At 37.6% G+C, this 19,350-nt stretch overlaps 6 protein-coding genes across 10 annotated transcripts in view; 2 read left to right on the forward strand and 4 right to left on the reverse strand.

Moving 5' to 3' along the window:
* The first annotated feature begins 1,162 nt into the window (after window positions 1-1,162).
* On the forward strand, window positions 1,163-4,880 carry LOC143425686 (uncharacterized). The gene is made up of 11 exons (XM_076898687.1): window positions 1,163-1,314; window positions 1,372-1,452; window positions 1,534-1,614; window positions 1,688-1,777; window positions 1,858-1,968; window positions 2,632-2,766; window positions 2,966-3,280; window positions 3,738-3,901; window positions 3,984-4,142; window positions 4,495-4,659; window positions 4,726-4,880. Exons 1-11 carry the CDS (start codon window positions 1,163-1,165, stop codon window positions 4,878-4,880), a joined length of 1,608 nt encoding a protein of 535 aa, XP_076754802.1.
* Window positions 4,849-7,759, reverse strand: Glyrs (glycine--tRNA ligase). Its single transcript, XM_076898224.1, has 4 exons — window positions 7,478-7,759; window positions 5,559-7,239; window positions 5,288-5,475; window positions 4,849-5,206 (listed from the first exon to the last, which is right to left on the reverse strand). The coding sequence occupies exons 1-4, from the start codon at window positions 7,718-7,720 to the stop codon at window positions 5,096-5,098; spliced, it is 2,223 nt and encodes a 740-aa protein (XP_076754339.1). The 5' UTR covers window positions 7,721-7,759; the 3' UTR covers window positions 4,849-5,095.
* An 851-nt stretch (window positions 7,760-8,610) lies between these two features.
* Rpl36 (ribosomal protein L36) lies at window positions 8,611-9,270 on the reverse strand. Its single transcript, XM_076897513.1, has 3 exons — window positions 9,114-9,270; window positions 8,849-8,983; window positions 8,611-8,757 (listed from the first exon to the last, which is right to left on the reverse strand). The coding sequence occupies exons 1-3, from the start codon at window positions 9,237-9,239 to the stop codon at window positions 8,671-8,673; spliced, it is 348 nt and encodes a 115-aa protein (XP_076753628.1). The 5' UTR covers window positions 9,240-9,270; the 3' UTR covers window positions 8,611-8,670.
* A 444-nt stretch (window positions 9,271-9,714) lies between these two features.
* On the forward strand, window positions 9,715-12,646 carry Cog3 (conserved oligomeric Golgi complex subunit 3). The gene has a single exon (XM_076898221.1). The coding sequence runs from the start codon at window positions 9,885-9,887 to the stop codon at window positions 12,282-12,284; it is 2,400 nt and encodes a 799-aa protein (XP_076754336.1). The 5' UTR covers window positions 9,715-9,884; the 3' UTR covers window positions 12,285-12,646.
* On the reverse strand, window positions 12,553-14,969 carry Creg (Cellular Repressor of E1A-stimulated Genes). The gene is made up of 5 exons (XM_076898238.1): window positions 14,446-14,969; window positions 13,797-13,951; window positions 13,519-13,638; window positions 13,368-13,449; window positions 12,553-13,283 (listed from the first exon to the last, which is right to left on the reverse strand). Exons 1-5 carry the CDS (start codon window positions 14,732-14,734, stop codon window positions 13,060-13,062), a joined length of 870 nt encoding a protein of 289 aa, XP_076754353.1. The 5' UTR covers window positions 14,735-14,969; the 3' UTR covers window positions 12,553-13,059.
* Window positions 14,970-16,244: 1,275 nt separating this feature from the next.
* Window positions 16,245-19,350, reverse strand: part of LOC143425440 (protein trachealess-like) — a 122,527-nt gene continuing 119,421 nt past the window's right edge. For all 5 annotated transcript variants that reach the window (XM_076898217.1, XM_076898216.1, XM_076898215.1 and 2 more), the window contains one exon: window positions 16,245-19,290. In XM_076898217.1, the coding sequence (XP_076754332.1) occupies window positions 18,002-19,290 (1,289 nt within the window). In that variant the 3' untranslated portion in view covers window positions 16,245-18,001. The remainder of the gene's footprint in view (window positions 19,291-19,350) is intronic.

Consider the following 19,350-nt stretch of genomic DNA (forward strand, 5'->3'; position numbering starts at 1 on the left):
ATACAGTGGAAATCAATCTTGTCCCCTCTGTTGGCGCTGGAGGCCATCGCGTATATATCCAGATACGTACGTAGTCTTTGTCTCGCCCCTGTGTACGGAATGAAAACGTCCACCGAAATGAGATTGATCAAAAGTATGCGAAACATTCGCAATGGGAATAAAAAACGATAATGCACAGCAACCGCGTATATCCGGTGTGTCACTCGCCGGACGGCTTGCAAACGAGTCGAGGAGAATCGATTCGACACGTTCTCCGAGAGGGTTAAACGAAGAAACAGGAAGAAAAGGGGAACGGTAAGAGGACCCCACCCTTTCCACGGCCTAGGGGCTACACTGGTCCTTTTTCCTTTCTGAGAGCCACTGTGGATAATTGGAACCGCACCCACGAACTCCGTGGTCCAGGCTCAGCCCTCGCGATTGTCTCGCTTTTTCGTACTTCCTTTCTCGCCTCTTTTCCCCTATTTCGCGTCCTTTCTCGGTACCGCGAAATACCCTGAAACAATAAGCGCGCTCGCGACGCTCCTCAAAATAGAGGTCCTTTGTATTCAAACGGGCAAGAAAATTATTTTCGTCATTCGTTCTGCGTTTGCTTTGGAAGGGGACTCACGGGTGGTCCGTGAGATTTGAGAAAAAGTCCGCAAAGTGCCGGCACTTCGCCCGATACTCGTGCCAAACGGGTACCCCTTTTAGATGAAAAATAAGGGGTCACCAATACACTCTCGGCGCGTCTACATCTTCGAATGTAAAATCTTTCGTCGCTGTGTGAGTAACACTCTATCGGCCTGCGCGAGATTCGGTTAATAACGGGTCGATTCGTCTTTTGCTCCCTTTAATGCACGAAACATTCCAGCGTCAACGATAATGGAACATATGTAGCCGATAAACTTTTAGCCTATTAAGGGTCTTTTAAAGCATTACTTTGATTCATCGATAAATCGTGCAATGCCAAACACAGAGAGAACTGTGAAAATGGCGCTATCGAAGTTGAAATAATTTGATCGTCCGCGTTATACAGATAAAAAAACATCTGTTCATTTATTTCGTTTGGAAAAAGAAACAGTCGCGGCACGTTATGGTTGATAGTTTCAAGTATAAATCTAATATACTCTAACCTCCATTTTTTTTACACTTTTTTATATTACCTATTACTTTCGAACGAAAGATGGCTACCCGTGAGACTGCATACTCGGGATACGTACTAAGTGGCTTCGTAATAAAGAAATCAGATTTTTCAAGTATGAGAAATACATGCGTGGATCAGTTTGTTTGTTACAACAAACCAGATAAATCCAATTCAGATAGCAACGCTTCACAGTGTGTACAATAATTGAAAAAATTGTACCATATTCTTAGTAACTCATATTTTAACAGAGACCAGAATTCCGTCTGCGAAAAGGAGCCATCGTCCGTGTATGACAAAATTTGGGATAACACACAAATTCCATACACTCAGTAACATTTTCACAATATAATACATTACGAATGCAATAATTAACGAAAAATATGGTTCCTCGTTAACTCATATTTCAACAGAGGTCAAATCTGCCTTTGCAACGTGGACTCATTACCAATATGTGACAACGCCCTTGATTACCCAAAAGAGCCCTGCACCAAGTAACGATACTATAACAGTGCAACATTAAACAAAATTAGGGTGATACGCATTTCTCATAATTTCATACAACAGAGATGAAACCTGTGAGAAGAGCTCGTCATCAGTATATAGCAGTGTATCAAATGAAACCAGTTCACCTTCCACTGAACAAGACGACTCAATGTAACATCAACAATTAGTAACAAACAAAATTAACAAAAAAACCAATATAAATTCATCTATCCAATTATTTGTATGGAAAGCTGTGAAACAGATGAACCACCAACATGCACCTGCACGCCGCCCTCAACGTGTTACAACATAGTAGAGGAATCGGATCCTCTAGTCGAGGAGCTACTTAAACAGCTTCCCAGGTAATATTTCCATCGCGATAAGGAAGCGTGAAGAACGATAGCGTTTGGAGAGGAATTAAAAAAAGGCACGATTACGGTGCATAGAACAGGACGCGAGCACCACGGATACTGGGAAACGATGCTACACTGCGAGAGGGCCGCGTTTCCAAGGGCGGCGTCGAATTTGCCTCTGCCCTCGAGGGAGGTACGTATATATCACCGTAGGAAACCCAGCGAATTCAAAAGCCGAGAACTCAATTAACCCGAACGGCTAAAACTCAATTACGGATGCCGGTCGGTAGGAAACGTGCGGTGGCTGGTAATTAAAAAGTTATTATACCCAGGCCCGTTTCTACTGGCACTTGTACTCGGCCGCAATGAAAAACTCGCGTCCCTACCAGAAACAAGTGAATCACGCTCTGCTCGTTACGCTGGCCAAGTAAGAATCTTAATAGCGACTTGATCGCAACGATATTACGTAATTCTCGATCGGAGAAGTTAAATGCTTGTATAATTGGTACGATCGGGCTCGATTTGAACTTAATTAAGAAAATCGGTTGAGCCCGCGAAATAGCGGTGTAGCATTTTAAATTGCTCCTTTCTCTTTTTCACAGTTTACGGCAAATCTACTCTTCGATCTATTATTTTTGCGAATTTGTTCGTGGCATATCTCTGGTAAATCAATTTTTCCATTTTTAGACTTGGACGTAGTCAAAGACGAAAAAAGGGTATTAACGTTTGGGAACAACTGATACGTTTGCAAACATTCGATCGAATTGGACGAAAGAATTTGATAACTCATCTGGAACGACTTATTTCGTAAGCTGTAACAATATTACGTATATACAAAAATCGAAGTTACGATCTGACGAACACGAGGCGTTAAATTTTATTAATTTCGAAGTGTGTAACCTTATCGTAGAACAACAGCACGAATAGAATCGTAAAACGCGACAAAGTAGATGATTTATATTCAGAAAGAACGAGACTTATTTTATATGCGTGTCGTACATTGTAGTAAACAGACTAGCCTAGAATCTATTTGTCTGGAAGGTTTGTCATTAACGCCAGACGAAGGTGTACGGCTGCTATTGGCATTGTACAACTGTCGTAAAACAATGAGATACGTGTATTGTTGGCGTGCATTCGAGAAAATGGTAGGCCTCGCGGTGGATGCTGACCGTCACGTCGAATCAAGATTTTACGCGGACAAAAGAATCAACAAATGCGACTGGTTTCGCGCGATCGGCTGCTTGGAGTTTCTCACCATCTTGTCCGTAAACTACGCGTATATAGCTACACCCACGGGAGATCTACTCGTCAGTTTGGCCAAGTATATTGACTACTTAATCCCTTTCTATATTACCATGTACCATACCATGTACAGAGTGTATCAAAAATCGTGGTACAACTCGAAAGGAGGTACGAAACTTCACACTTAATTTGCTCGAAAACGAGGCATCCTATAAAAAAAATTATCTTACTCTGCGTTCTCGTACAAACAGGTTGTACTACAATTTTTAAGATCCATCCTGTACGTACCACAATTCTGAACCGATTTTTGAACAACGAAAAACTATGGAATATATAAAAACATAAAGAAAGTAAAAAGTACTACATAAAATATAATATAACAAAAAGCAACCATGTGTAAAATGTTTACGTTATTGCAAACAGCAAATTGTTGGCAATTGATAGTCTTCCAAAGGACATGAGATTTTTCTATTTTTGTGTATAACCCATTATATCGTTAAGGGTGACTTTGAAATTTACTTACTCTACGACTGTAGAAAACTTGGAAGAAATTGGCATTGGTTGCAGCTGCTGTGTTTAAAGGAAGAAATTGTAGAAAAAGCTGAATATGGTTTTATTGTTGACAAAGTCTTGATACCGGACAAAGCATGGCGGGTAGTACATTTCTGGGCACCACTACTGAAAGTACAATACGCTATTAGTATGAGAAAATTTGATAACCATTCCTCGATAATATCTGAAACTGAATAGGGGCGAGAAATATTTGTTACCTATATTTTCAGTCGGAATACCACAATATGACGTTCACAAGAAATTTTTTACAAGAAACACCCCTGTGCATACGTTTACACTGTCAACGGGTATCGATCTAAGATTCCAACAACCATGGTATCTCGATTGCACAATTAAAACACTTTGCACATGGTATCCGGATACTTTAGGTAAGTAAAGTAACAAAGAAACGCGAACACGTGTATAAAATTATAAATAATTTGTTTTTTTTGCGCATATTTGTTATTTTATATCGGAACTTTGTTCGTCACCGTCGCGACTAAAATTTCAAAAGTGAATCACTGTTTTGCGCCACCTATAAATGGTTAGACGTACTAACTCAATCGATAATCGATTTTTCGATTATTAATATCGATAATGCATTATTTAAATTCCAAATCATATAAAATTATATTCGTAGATATATATTTTAATTTTTGTAAAAATAAGATAAACAAGAATTATAGATTATTTTCCAACTAATCTACAATGTGCAAAATAATCATTTTTTACATTGCATAGTATATTTATGCCTGCAAGTATGGCACAGCCGACAGCATTTAGACAATCAATTGAAAAAGCTGTTTCTGTACTTACCGTCCCTTAGAGTCTTCGAATTCGTCGGCGAAATTCAGTCGTTAAAAACAGTTTGTGGCATGTGCTGCCAAATACGATCCGGAAGATGCAGTAATTATCTTTAATGTGCGATACAAATTATATGTGACAATGGTCATCGGCTTTTATGTTTTCCAGATGTTTGTCGAGTACATATGCAACTTCAGGATGTTATGCGTAGTAACTTGGATAGAGAGAGATGGATGAAGAGCATTAGGTGTTTGATGGCTTGTTTCAAGTGTGATTTTGACAGAATAGGTGTCAAGTTTGATGTCGATTTTTATTGTGCTTGATCGAAACTCTTGGGTTGTTGCGAAACAGATCCAAAAGTCGAAATTTTATTTTCGCCGACTTATTCACTTAAATTATTATCCATGCAAAACAGCATATAAATAAATGCTTCAAAAATGCATTTTATACCAATGCAAAATAAAAATTGCCATTGTAGCAATTCATTCATACTTTTGTATTGCAAATAAGTTAGTGGTTTTAATTATTAAATATATTATTATGCCTCTGTTGATTCTTGCTGCTCAAATTTTGGATATTTGTCTTCCACTTCCGTCCATGTAAGTTTCCCATTAGATAGATCTCTTACTACACCAGGAATTTCGTCCAGCTGAAATTGAAATAATAGCTGTTATTCTTGGCTAATCTTATAACATATTTGTATTGTAGATTCTATTAAATATCTACTTACGCTTATTCTAACTTGGCCCATACTGTCCCGTTCACGGAGTGTTGCACTATGAGGTGTTTTCAGAGTATCAAAATCTATGGTGATACCAAATGGTATTGCAATTTCATCTGTTCGTGCGTATCTACGACCGATGCTACCAGAAGAATCATCTATCTTGTGCGAGACATCTGCTTTTGTGAGATTCTGAGCTGTAAGTATAAAGCAACGTTAAAATAACTACTCTAAACATATCTTAAAAATTAATAAAATTGGAGAATTCCAATATACATACACAACTGTTTTACAAATGGTACAAATTCGTCGTTACCACTAAGTGGTAACACTGAACACTTTAAAGGAGCCACAACTGGTGGCAAACTAAAGTAAGTTCGTTTCTCATCTCCCTCCCTTGCTTTAAAATTATGTTCGAACACAGCATACATAATACGACCAATACCAAAAGATGGTTCTATTACAGAGGGAATTATTTCTTCTACATGCACAGTCTTTTGATACCGTTTTACTTGAATCATGTCTTTCGTAATTTTTACTACTACATCATTTGAGAGTATTAATTCAGTCTCTCCATTTTCATTAAGTGCAGTTTCCATAGCATTGATATTACTCTCGTTTAATGCTGCTAAGGCATCCTGAACCAATTTACTATCTTTCTTAAACGTTTTTCCAATTAATACTTTATTTGGTACTATTTCGCATACATCAACATTTTTTGGTTCTGGCAACTTTTTCTCTGCTACTAACTTTACACCAGTAGCTTTTGTATGTTGTGTAAGGTCATAAGCAGAACGATCTGCACAACCAACACACTCAATCCAACCATAAGATGTTAAACATTCTGCGTCCCAACAATCACAAGCATAATGTGCCATTTCATTTCCCATGTGTTGGCGGAAACGTAATCTTTTTGGATCAACTCCAACTTTAATTAAAAACAAATAAATTCTACCCATAAAATATCCTAATGTTTCATTAGCTATCAGTTTAGTTAACACTGCATCGCCTAAAGTTACGTACTCTGCACTTTTTCCATCCATTTGATTGCAAGCAGAGTACAGTAATACGCTTAAATCTCTAACCGTTTCAAATTTAGAATGATTCTTGTTACTAGGATCACAAAAATGTTCTATTTCTGCCATAGTAAATTCCCTTACTCTGATTAATCCAGATCTCGGAGAAATTTCATTGCGAAATGCATTTCCTATTTGAGCAGCCGCAAATGGCAACTTTTCTTGATTAAATGCAAGTAATCGTTTAAAATTTACGAAGATACCTTGTGCAGTTTCTGGTCTTAGAAATCCTTTTACAAGACCAGAGGGCCCTATTTGTGTTCCAAACATTAAATTAAATTCTATTGGTTCTGTTAGATCATTTCCAGAAATCGGGGACTTTATATTAAATTTGGACAGAACCTCAGCCATTTCATCTTTAGTCATTCCATCTAATTTAATAATAATATCTCTACACACTGCACGTGTATTTTCATCAGTTTTCTTATCACCGATCACTTTCTCTAAATGTGATTTAATCAAATGATCTAATCTGAAACATTCTCCAGTCTTTACATCTTTCACCATTAAATCGGCGAATCTCTCTACATGTCCAGATGCTTTAAGTACAGGTTCTGGTGTTAAAATGGAGCAATCTACTTCTAACATTTGTTCTTCCAAAACAAAGAAATTTCTCCATGCATTCAACAAATTTGTTTTCAATGCACAACCCATAGGACCAAAATCAAATTGGCCAGTAATTCCTCCATAAATTGCAAAGGATTGATCAAAGAAAAATCTACGTTTTAAAAGATCTTCCATCCTTGCTCTGTCAAATGTTGTGGTCTCCGATAAAGACAGTTCTTTATCCTCCAACAATTTTTTCCTGAGTTTAAGCTCAGCAACTGCTCTCTTGACATCCAAATCTGGAGCTCCATCAGATTTAAGTTTCCGAACATAATCGCCCTTTAAATATCAAACGAAAGAAAATTATGATGCAATACCAATATACATTAATGTTACCATTAAATAAAATAGCTTGACAATAACCATAAGAACAATAGAAAATAAAGTTAAGAAATTCACTAGCAGGTTATTCGTAACAACAAAACTTATGTTTAAACATTCATTACAACGTGTTAAAACCTGTCATACATGTAAGTAGATTTCACAATGCATAATAATTAATCCATATGGTACTCACTTGTTCCTTAACACTATTTCGAAGAGGAGACAAGATTTCTTCGATTTTCGGATCCCACATGTTTTGAATAATCCGTATTTGTACTTTTCGATCCTTTTTGTTTGTACCCCACTTACTGAAATCGGTTAACCTAGTGGTGACTGTAAATCTTCGAAACAGCTGTTTAATAACTGAATTATACTTATATGCACTTCGTGAAGTTCGTTTGCAAAGAAAGTATAAGTTCTGCGAGATAAACTGCATTCGCGTTACTTTTCACTTTACCGACTTGCAAACGCCCGACTTTAACACACCGTTCACCGCAAACACAAGCAAAGTACACAATGAACCAATCATATTACGTACTTCGCATCCTACGAACTGCAAAGAAAATATCAATCGTACAATGACAAAATTATACTATTTAATTATTTACCTGTAAACAATTTTATGAATTTAAGCATATAGCTAACATTTCGCTAATATTTAAGTATACAATTTCATTATTGAACTATCTTTTGCAATATTTGAAAAATTAAGAGTTTTAAACGGGAGGAGGTACACAGATTGTTGGAATAAACTGAAAGTGAATGTTAAGTACAATTTGAAAGAATATTTTTAAATATTTTCAACAATAAAATGTATATATACGATTTTAACAAAAGATGCTATAAGAAAGAGTGAGACAGATGATGGTGACCTACTCTAGAACCCCTGGTGTCATCTCTGCGAAAAGTGCTCAAACTGGTCGCACATCGTTATCGACAGCGAAGTAAGACACTTTTCACAGAAATGGTGCCACCAGTAAATTAAACTATCTAGTAACTAGGAGCGCCGTCTCTTCGAAGAGAAATGGAACTAAATTTCTAAGAAAATAATAAAGATGGAAGTACAGAAGGTAATAAGATGGATAAATATGTGGCGAACAGTTTGTGGGTTCTTATGTATGCAATTCTATCTTGAATTGAAAAATACATTAAAATCCATCCTGTATTTACATTTGAGCTAAGCCCAAGCCATGTACAAACATCAATAAAATCCTTATTGTATCAACTTAAAATTTTATTTATCAATAAGTTTACTATTAACTATTTCTTGTTCTACATCATTTGGAAGAATAAATGTGTGAAGGATATTTTTGAAATTAAACAACATTTATTTTTTCATATATCTTTATTATGTACTTACTGTAAAAATGTAATTTAATGTGTTGTTTAATGATGAGCAGCGGCCTTTCTCATCTGGACAAGGATGTTTCCAAGTTCTTCACGCTTCCTCTTAGCTCTGATATGCGTACCCAACTGTACAGTCATTAAATACACGCATATTATTACTGATCCATGATATACGTAGCAACAAACTAAACAAAGTAACACTTTTTAACATGCTTACCCTCCTCTTCAAGAATTTCAGCGCACGTTTGTCTTTGGAAACTTTCAGCAACTCCATAGCACGCTTCTCATATGGTGCATGGCCAGTCACTTCACGGATTAAATCCCTGACGAATTTACTGTGCTTCGTTTGTCTCTAAAATGATATTTACATTTTAAAGTAAAGTCAATTGTTTCTCATCGTTTTCTTGATTAGAAAATACAAATCAAAGGAACGTATCAATGTCCAAAATATTCACATTCCTTTTCCAATAACATGTACTAACCCCCTTTAATCTTGCTGGCAGAACACACACCGTCTTCTTCTTCTCATTTTTGTTTTTAGCCACGCGGATCTTAGTTGTCTTGTGACCTCTGTTAAGGCCAACCGCCAATTCGTACCTTGGAGCCATCCTACAAAAATAATATCATCACTTTTATAGGTTAGTTAACCAAATACATCAATACGATAGTATTCACATATTCCATCACAATATAGAAAGTATTCAACTCTATTGACTTATAGAAACATTTATTACGGTAAAACCACTATTGTTTTCATAAGATTGCACAAATATTATAAGATTTTAATTGACACAGACCTTCACGTTTTGGATGCTACTTTTTAATGAAAGAAAAATAAGATCCTGTACTCAATGGTACATTTGAGTCTCTGCATGCGCATGCGCTGTAAAATCAGCATGTCCAATTTACAAATATATCTCGGAAATATTTCCTCGCGGTTATCTGTTTCATGCTTTATGGTAATTTTGTTTATTTTTTATAATAATTATTATACATATACATACCATTTGATCGTTCGTTCAAGAAATTAGCGTCTTGCGTAGATGTTAGTCTCCCGTTCGTTGGCCAGCCTGCACCGTGATCGACGAACTTGTTCAACTTCACGATTACGGCTCGTAATTGCTGCGGTGTCAATTTTTCGAAGGGATTTTTCAAACTCATATTGAAAAACGGTATGTGCGTGACGTACGCCGTCGTTCCACTTTTTCGAGAACCGTCTGCCTCGTAACATTCGTTCTCGCTGACAGGAGATCATGTCGAAAGTGAAAAACATTCCGAATAACTTAACCAAATGGGATCTGTCAGAGGATTCCCTGGCGCCCTTAACCAATTGTCAACGAGAATGTTTATTAAGTTTAGAAGAAGAATTGTTCCCTGACAGCAGGCTCAAGACTGAAGAAACGGAGGGTACCGTGTCTGCGAGCAATGAGATCACGGAATCAGTACAAATAGAAAGGTGTCAAGATCTACTAGGACACTACGCCAGACTAGAACAGAAGTGTATAGATAGGAAAGACATAAAGTACATACTGTACCTTAAGGAACTTAAAGCTCGGAGACAGGAGTGCCACGATCTTTGTCTTCAAATAGAAAACGCATTGGAAGACTTTGCTACGTTGTACAAACAATATTCCGAGGTATCAGATAAAACGACGTCCCTTTACGACGCCAGCGAACAGCTTGACTCAGATCAAAGGAAATTGAATTCCATTGTAGAGAATATTACGGAATATGTGAAGTACTATAAGGATATCGATATGATGATGGAAAAGTTAGAAGCGCCAACGTTATCGGTTAATAGCGAGATGTTCTTTAACATACTGGATAAGATTGACGCCAACATAGACTTTGTTCAAAATAATCCATCGTTTAAAGAAAGCAATACTTACTTAATCAAATACAAGCATTGCCAGTCCAAGGCGATATCTATGATACAAAATTATATTTTTAATCTGTTCAGCAAGACTACGGAGAGTATCTTAAATTTGAGGGACAATGATGACTCTCAAGATAATGCGGATGCAGCCTTGGCCCTTTTTTATGGCAGATTTCAAACAATTTTGTCGAAAGTTAGACCAGTTATAGAACAGATCGAATCAAAATCTTACAAGAGACAGGAGTACGACAGCTTGCTGTCCGAGTGCCATCAATATTATTGGAGTCAAAGGGGATTGGTGTTAGGTAACAGTGTACAAAAGTCTTTAATGTCTGTAAAAGAAAAATACAATGGAGATCACTGTAGTTTGGTACGAAACTCTTGCGCGTTGTTGCTACACGCGTCGATGGACGAGTATAAATTATTTTACGAATTCTTCTCCAAGTCATCCAGTGGATTAACGGCGTATCTTGAAAGCTTATGTACATCCCTGTACGATACATTAAGACCTTTTATAATTCATATTAATCATTTGGAAACGTTAGCAGAAATATGCTGCATATTGAGAATCGAAATGTTAGACGAACACGTACAGAATAATTTCGAACCTTTGGAAGGGTTTGGGAACATTTGTCTGCAGCTACTGCACGATGTACAAGAGAGGCTTGTATTCCGCGCGCATCTCTATTTGCAGTCGGACGTTTTGAATTATAATCCATCGCCGGGTGATTTGGCGTACCCGGAGAAACTGAAAATGATGGAGGACATCGCGGAATCGATAAGAGAGGAAACCAGACAAACAACGATGAAAAAAATATCCGTATCTTCTAACGATGATAATATCCTGGAACCAGTATCGAGAAATCATATAGAAATGGATTCTATCTATCAGAAAACGCATATGGGCAATTCGCCGGCCGATCTTCATGGGATGTGGTATCCTACTGTGCGTAGGACATTGGTATGCTTATCAAGATTGTACAGATGCGTAGACAGATCTGTTTTTCAATCTCTCAGCCAGGAAGCGATATCGCTTTGCGTTCAAAGCATAGAGAATGCCAAACATGAGATCGAGAAGAAGGCGACGTCTCTGGACGCGGAACTGTTTCAGATAAAACACTTGCTCATATTACGCGAGCAGATCGCGCCGTTTCAAGTTGACTTCACTATAAAGGAATACAGTTTGGACTTTTCCAAAGTTAAAACGGCTGCGTTCGGCTTGTTTGAGAAAAGCTCGAGGCTTTTCACATTATCGAATAACGCGCTGCTAGAGTTTCTATTGGAGGGTGCCCCTCAGATGAAGGAGCAACTGATCGATTCGAGGAAACACGTGGATAATAAATTGAAATACGCTTGCCAACGTCTGATACAACACGCGACGTTCTTATTAATACATCCGATTTTTAAGTTACTCGAAAAGGAAAAACTGGAGGGTAATGCATCGGATGCAGCCCAAGCGCATGCGCTTGGAAATCCTCAGGATGTCGCAGCAGCAATTAGCGAGGTACTGCGTATAATTAAATTTAAGTGCCCTAAAATTCAACAGTTGATGCAATTGTATCTTTCTAATAAGGAGACAGAGTTTATTTTGTTTAGACCGGTAAAAAATAATGTTTGTGCTGCATTTACACAACTATATCAAATATTGAGTAAGTATTACAATACCGAGGAACTTTTGTTGATCGCGTGCCCACTACCCGAGCAAATTTCAGTTATGCTGAGTTCGTCCAGTCTTACTCATGGAAAGAGTACACAAGCTACCGTTAGGAAAACGTAGCCAAAATCAATTAGCAAGCTTTTGTAATTAGGTATTGTACATTAACGCTATTTCTGTGAATCGTAGCCAAATTATTATTTTTTCAATTGCTTGTTGTTAAAATAGATATATATATATATATAACAAATATATTTTATACTTTTAAGTAAATTATGCAAAATGTATATAAACGATTAAATTCTGCGCGTACAGTAGTTCGAATATTTAAGCAAAATTACAAAAGCTGCTGCAATTTTTATCGCCCTGTATTAAAGAATATTATATGATATTTTAATCATTTGTAATGTATTTTAAAAAATGCGTAATTTTTATATTACGAAGTGTACATATTCAAAATATTAAATTAAGTTACTACCACGAAATTTGTACGCCCCTTTAGTCGGGATTTATGATCTTGAATAAATTTTTACAGAAATTGTCATGAGTTTGAAATGAATAAAGCTGTATATTTTTGTAGCAAAAGCATATAGCGGAATCATATTTCGATAATATATTAACGGGTGTACTTGAAAATATAACTAACTATTAATAGATATAAATGATAATGATGTACATTTCAAACTCTCTACTTATTTCCACTTCGTGAAAATTCGTATCAATCCGTCTTTTTCTTTACTTATGAAAGAAGATATGATAGTCATTAAATTTGATAACATATCGAGTAAATTCAAGAATTATGCAACTCAATCGATCTGAAATAATATTGCATCTTTATGCGACAAAATATCGAATAGAAAACTATTTTGAGATATTACGTTACTTTTCTCTCATTAATTTATACCATACGGACAAAAGGGTTCAATCTGTTAGAAACTGGGTTCTTCTCTTCCTGAGATTCATTTTCGGTGGATTCTAAGGGGAAGTGTCGATTAAATTCTTCGGAAATATTAGGAACTGGTAGGTGCAAGTAATCTTTTACAGAAACATATTTCGGCCCACCAAACGTGTCCAGTACTACGATCGATATTATTTTCAGTTTGGCGAAGTAAAAGCGATGGTCTGTAACATTAAACAGAATGTCTCTTTAATTAGAAATTAATGCGCTTTTTATCAAGTGTTATCACTTATCCGAGAAATTCTTACCGGGTGGCATATTAACCAATCCTGGATGTCGTTGGAAAAATGCTTTCGACGCTATCACGTATTCCGAACTTTCATTCTTTAACTGTAAAAAAACTTTCTCGATAGTTCTGGCAATTAATCTATTACAAATTAGATAAAGAAATTTACTAACCGGTTTGACTTTGCCGGTCAGAATAACTCTGGCGCATCGTGGATCCATAGGATCCCACCGTTTGTTTTTGCAATATTCGCCTTGAGCTAAACTAAACAACAACGAGGCTCGGTTATCTTTCTGCGAATGAAAAAAAAAGGAGGATTAAATCGATGTTATTCGATCGATACGATCAATATCCGATATTCCTTGCTATCTTATCACATGGTGGTAATATTAACAAATATCTATATGTATATATATATTGTATTATGTACACAAGTTATAGTGATACTTACTGCGAGATCTTGAGCTGTAAAATCCAAAGGAGTGAGGTAGAGATATGGAATCCCTGATCCATTTCCTAACAGTCCGTCTGCGTAAGATACTAAGGTTGCGATTGGGAATGACTCGACGTCCTTTCTTGTACTTATTGTCGCTACGGGTACCCAGTCTAGACATAAATGTAGACAAAATTAATAATTCATCATTTTTTATACAACTGCTCGCTAGTATGCGAAGAGCAGAACAAATTGATAACATATAATGCGCATGTATTTGTAATTATTAAACTACGATTCGATATTTCCAGAATTTTATATTATCAGAAGATTTTAAGTCCAACCAGTTCAAATTTAAACGATGCACATGTGATTCCACTTTGAAAATTTGGAATATCGCCAATATCGTGCACACGGCCCTAACATTCAACTTTCGTCGAACATAATAATCGCTAAACGCGTATCTAAGTATGAAGTTCAGTATTATTTTTCCACTTGTTCCGTTTATTAGCACATGAATCATAATATAATCTGACATTCATCAGATGTCCTTGTTTGAAATGTAAATGTTTGCGCAATTTAAACGTTGCACGACGAACAAAGTAACAGTAATCTCGATTATTTTAAATTGAGGTAATTATTACCATGAGAAACAGATTCTCCTTACCGCCTTGATTGACGATGTATCTTGCCATTAGTGCCGCTTGATCGATAGGCGGAGGATCGTCCACGGGAATTTGCTGGTTCTTTTCAGATGGTTTGTACATATCGTGATTTTCATGATACCATTTCTCGCTTCTGATTTCTCGCGACTTGTCCTCGTGCACTTCCCTCGCTTTCTTCCATTTCAAAAACTCCTCAAACTCTTGCCACTGTTCCTCGGCCGAAAACTGCGGATTCTTCGCCTCGATCATAAAAGCCAGAAGACCGACGACTATTGCAAATCGCAAAATCATGGTTCGTGTCTGTAATCGTTCGCTTCGACGATAAACGTTCACTAAAAGCCGATGAAGACCACTCTGGCGTGTCCTATCGAGTAACGTCACATTTGCGGTTCTTCTTTTGAAATTTATCACTTATATAGCCGTGCATCTGCAAAAATTACCAGAGATGACGAGCGCGTTCGAGCTCCAATGACTGTCGAGTACGTTGGCTCGAGGTTAGTATATCGAACATCGAACCATTTTGTATCACGAGCTACGTGAGAATGCTCGATTCTGTTTGCTGGTCGAAGCTAACCTAATATTTGCGAAACATCAAGAGGTACATGTGTCGTCTTTTCATTACTCATTAATTGATGGATGTTGTTTGGATATTAATATTGAACATTATTATATAGTGTATATATATATACAATATAATGTAGTTAAAGGTTCAAATGGTATTTAAAGGTTTTCTAATGTTTTCGAACATTTTATCAGTACGATAAATTGATCACTTTAGATGTAATTTTATAATTGTTTGCTTCAATTCATGTTTTAAATTGACATCAAATGTTGAAGTTTGAGCAAAGTAATGAGTTTCATAGGGAAGAGGTTATTATAACATTTTACATACGTAGTAATGCTGAGCAATGTCTCATATAATTTATCTAATTTAGAAAATGATGGAATTAACGCGAATAGATTAAAGAAATAATGTCATTCTTTTTTGTACTAATAAATGAAGTACGTTGATAATAATTATTATGGTTATAACAACGAAAGCTTGAAATTTTATTACTCAACGCACAGTTGATGTAAAATTTCTGCAGAAAATGAAATACCTTTGCGATGATATTAAGTGGAATTTAAATTGAGGCTATCCTTTGCTTGGACAATAAAACAGGATAAGCAAATTTATTATCAGTCTTATAAACTTTACACATGATTTTATCTGTTTGTATGTTTTCCAAGAACAATTTGAATAAGGCATATTTTCTTGCGTGCATTGCAGTTTTCCCATTTTTAGACTGTCAATTAATATAAGTACTTTCTATATATATATATGTATGTCGAGTATTTTTACACATAAACCAATTTGTTGTATTTATACGCGGAACATCGCTATTTGGCAAAAGCTGATTCTCATCCAATTTTAAGTACTTTCTATTATTAGAATTTTTTTTCTATACACACTGTTCCAAGTATATACATAGAGTAATTTAAATTACCAAGATAAATGTTAATTACAGAGGATGAAATGAAATTTACAAAATATAATAATAATAAAACAATATAACTTGTGTATGTATTTTAAACCTAAGTTGTGAACAGAAGTATAAACAAGAAACGAATTCAACAAAATCGAATTTTTATAATGTATCGCATATTGTTGCCTTTTAAATCCAATGAAACCAGTAGAATGATGGATTTTGCTAGAATTTTGCGACATTAATTATTGTACTGTTAGCCTTATTAATCGTAGATGGTTATTCTTTTCTTCTTTTAAAAATCACACAGGTGAAAACTGTACTGAATTATAAGGTTTCGTTTTACCAAGATGGAGACATTATGCATATATTTTAATGCTTAAGTCACTGCCTTACAATGTTTCTTCAACGAAAATAAATTTCGTAGAAATGTTCCAAGAAATTATGAATAGAAATATTCAACAGGTGAATCTTACAGCACATAAAATTGTATTTACACGTGTACTCGTCAAAAAACAATTCATCAATTTACAACAAAACATAATAATCTCTCTGAAAGAACTCGCTACCTCTAGCAACATATATGTACCATGTTTCTTTACAAAGAATGCGCTGTGCATATATTTAATTTGTATTTTTTTTATAAAGCAAAGAGCCTAACTTTTTTTTTTCTTGCGTTCATTTCGTTGTGTAACTAGAATTATTTTTATATATAATCAGTAAGGCAGTGATTTATCGTTATCAGACAAATTGATATGTATTGAACGATGTTATCGGTAAACGAACGCCGGAATTTGACCGATAAAAAGTTAACGCGACTCTGTTTCAGAACGACCGATAAGGTAACCGAACAACTAATGAAATAAGTTAACAATGTTAAAACGCTTTTCTATATTAATAGAGATAGCGATTTCCTTCGTGAAATGTTACATACTTTCTTTCTCTCTCTCTCTCTTTCTCGCTCTCTCTTTTAATCACTCACTCGCTCACTTTCTCTCTTTTCCACGTTCGTACAAAAACAACGTTCGTTTCATTTACGTTATAAGCAAAAAGGTAAACATTATTCCTCTCTATCCGATCTTCTTAAATTAACGCTAAAAAACGTGTAACGATTGCACTGTCGACTTCACTAAAGTCATTATTTACGCAACAAAATGTTACAAGTATAAAAAATTTACGACAAGTACGGCTTTCTCGAGTAAATTTAACGCCAACAATCACGCCAGCGTCTTTTATTCTTTCGTCACAGCAACAACGCTGATTAAACCCTTTGTTCGTTTCTCCGTGTACCATATCCATCCGTGCGCCGTTCTCGCGTCACGCTTGACGACTAATTACGCAAATCAATTAGCCGCCACGTCGTCGAGTTTCACCGTGTTTGCCCTTTGAGCGTTTGCACTGAATATACTCTGTCTCATCTTTTCCCCTCCCTTCCTTTTTCTTTCCCTCGTTTTTTCCCCTTTTTTTTTTCTTTAAGAAATTCCTACCCTCCGTTTACTCGCGCGAATATCTCCGAAAATGTCAACATACATAATAATTTATTCTGTTATATTACAATAAGTCGTTCTACATAGTCGAGAATAGAGAGCAGCGATTTTTTACAAGTTCAATTGGCACATCGTATGCGCGCGTACGATCGCTGGGTTCGAGGGGATGAGAGGGAGAACGCCTGGAAATGGAAAAAAGACACTAGAATGAAAAATAAAAAAAGAAAGAAAGGAGAGACTAACTTGGAATATGGTATAGAAAGGATGCGTGAAAGTAAAGAAGGAAATATAGTACAGGGTACTAAGTGTACACGCGTCTGAGAGAGTTTTGGATCCCCGAAAAACGCCAGGGTGCTTTCAACTTACCTACATCGGTACCCTTTACTACAAAAAAAAGCGAACGGAAGAGAACGAAATGAAACGAGAACGAAGAAAATGTTCAGATGAAAGGAGAAAGGGGTGAGAATCGGTGTACAGAGGATGCGGGGGTGAAATACGAATATCACTGATATGCATGTAGGGGGGATGGGGGGGGGGGGGGGGGGCTTTGGGCTCAGAATTTTCAGTTACTTAAGTACACGTCTCTCGCGTGCCGGCGCACGCCACTAGGACGTCGAACTGTACCAACCGTTCGTCGTCGACTTGTTCGTCGGATGGTAAATGTGGAAACCAGCACCGGCCGCCGGGTGATGGTAAAATTGCGCCTGCTCGCTTAACCCAGCCGAGGCGTATGCTGCGGCAGCGTCCAACGCGCTTGGATGAACCGCGGCCGAGTACACTTGCGGTTTCAAAGGCAACGGTTGCGCCGGTTCGTACTGATGTCGTAACACAGGGTCAGTGTAAGCGGACGAGCCCTCGTAGCTGCTTATCACGTTCACCGGATGAAGCTGTTGCTGTTGTTGTTGCTGTTGCTTGTCCCTCGGCGAAACGGACGACGGTGGTGTCATGGCCGAGTGATAGTCAACCGTGTAACCACCAGCGGTGGAATAGGAGGAGACCAGGCTGGTGAACGCTTCCGCGCAACTAGTTCCGGTGGCACCTTTCTGATTGTGCGTCGCTAATACAAACTGATGTTCGCCATAGGTACTGGACCCTTCCGAGCCAGGCGGAGTAGGTAGCGGGCCACTGGGTGTCGTGTCCCCAGCGTAGTAGGTCCCACCGGAAGAGGGGGTTCTCGTGGTACCGCTTGACGTGATCCCGTGAACGTTGGCCCGTATCACGCTCTCCCTGTTGGCGTACAATTGTCGCAGAAGCGCGGATGCTGGTAATGGCGCGGTGGACGACTGTTGTGGGCTTAGATGGCCCAAGTGATGATGCGCACCGATCCACTGTATCGTGCTCCTCTGCTGTTGCTGTTTCAGTAACGCGTCGGTACTGAAATCCGTGGGCTGATGCAAGGTCGGTGAATGGGATTTATTCAGACTTTGTACAGGCAGATGCTTGGACATCGCCTGCTCCAGATCTTTCACGGAGGTGCCGGTACTGTCGGCGTTGCTTGTTCTATCCTCGACGCGTCTCGATTTCGGACTGGTCGAGCATAATACTTGTTGCTCGCCTCCTGAAATGGAATGGTTTGATGGTGCTGGACTCAGAGCGTGGGTTTTCTCGTTACTCGTCGCTTTCACCGCTGCATCGTCCTCCTCGTCCTCCTCCTCGTTGGAACTGCTATCGTCCTCCGCGTGCAACTTCCGCTTGTGACCGCGCAATTTTACCACCAGCGTGCTGATATTTCCAACAGCCGTTTGCGGTTCTTGTTGCAACTGAGCTATGTTGTCGTGGTGTCGACTGCCCCGTTTCTCGCTCTCAGAGCCGCGGGTGTCCTCTCGATCTTCCGGTGGCGACCTGTGTGGGTGCTCCTGGTGCTGATTAGATGGCCCGCCGTGATTTCTTCCTTCTGCAATATGTTATAACAACAGTTTAACTATGGAGAGGATTGATTATTGGCGAATATAAA

The sequence above is a fragment of the Xylocopa sonorina genome, chromosome 7 (assembly GCF_050948175.1).
Source record: "Xylocopa sonorina isolate GNS202 chromosome 7, iyXylSono1_principal, whole genome shotgun sequence".
In the NCBI taxonomy this organism is placed as follows: Eukaryota; Metazoa; Arthropoda; class Insecta; order Hymenoptera; family Apidae; genus Xylocopa; species Xylocopa sonorina.

Excerpts from the sequence above, each read along its gene's own strand:
- Creg (XM_076898238.1), bottom strand. The coding sequence starts at position 14,734 with ATGATTTTGCGATTTGCAATAGTCGTCGGTCTTCTGGCTTTTATGATC. Across the intron at positions 13,952-14,445 it reads ATACATCGTCAATCAAGGCG|ACTGGGTACCCGTAGCGACA; the intron begins GTAAGGAGAATC and ends ATTTATGTCTAG. Across the intron at positions 13,450-13,518 it reads TGACCGGCAAAGTCAAACCG|TTAAAGAATGAAAGTTCGGA; the intron begins GTTAGTAAATTT and ends GTTTTTTTACAG.
- Rpl36 (XM_076897513.1), bottom strand. The coding sequence starts at position 9,239 with ATGGCTCCAAGGTACGAATTGGCGGTTGGCCTTAACAGAGGTCACAAG. Across the intron at positions 8,984-9,113 it reads TGCCAGCAAGATTAAAGGGG|AGACAAACGAAGCACAGTAA; the intron begins GTTAGTACATGT and ends ATATCATTTTAG. Across the intron at positions 8,758-8,848 it reads TGAAATTCTTGAAGAGGAGG|TTGGGTACGCATATCAGAGC; the intron begins GTAAGCATGTTA and ends ATGACTGTACAG.
- LOC143425686 (XM_076898687.1), top strand. The coding sequence starts at position 1,163 with ATGGCTACCCGTGAGACTGCATACTCGGGATACGTACTAAGTGGCTTC. Across the intron at positions 1,453-1,533 it reads ACACAAATTCCATACACTCA|AGGTCAAATCTGCCTTTGCA; the intron begins GTAACATTTTCA and ends ATATTTCAACAG. Across the intron at positions 2,767-2,965 it reads CATCTGGAACGACTTATTTC|TAAACAGACTAGCCTAGAAT; the intron begins GTAAGCTGTAAC and ends CGTACATTGTAG.
- Glyrs (XM_076898224.1), bottom strand. The coding sequence starts at position 7,720 with ATGCAGTTTATCTCGCAGAACTTATACTTTCTTTGCAAACGAACTTCA. Across the intron at positions 7,240-7,477 it reads GAAATAGTGTTAAGGAACAA|GGCGATTATGTTCGGAAACT; the intron begins GTGAGTACCATA and ends TGATATTTAAAG. Across the intron at positions 5,476-5,558 it reads ACCATTTGTAAAACAGTTGT|CTCAGAATCTCACAAAAGCA; the intron begins GTATGTATATTG and ends TTATACTTACAG.
- Cog3 (XM_076898221.1), top strand. The coding sequence starts at position 9,885 with ATGTCGAAAGTGAAAAACATTCCGAATAACTTAACCAAATGGGATCTG.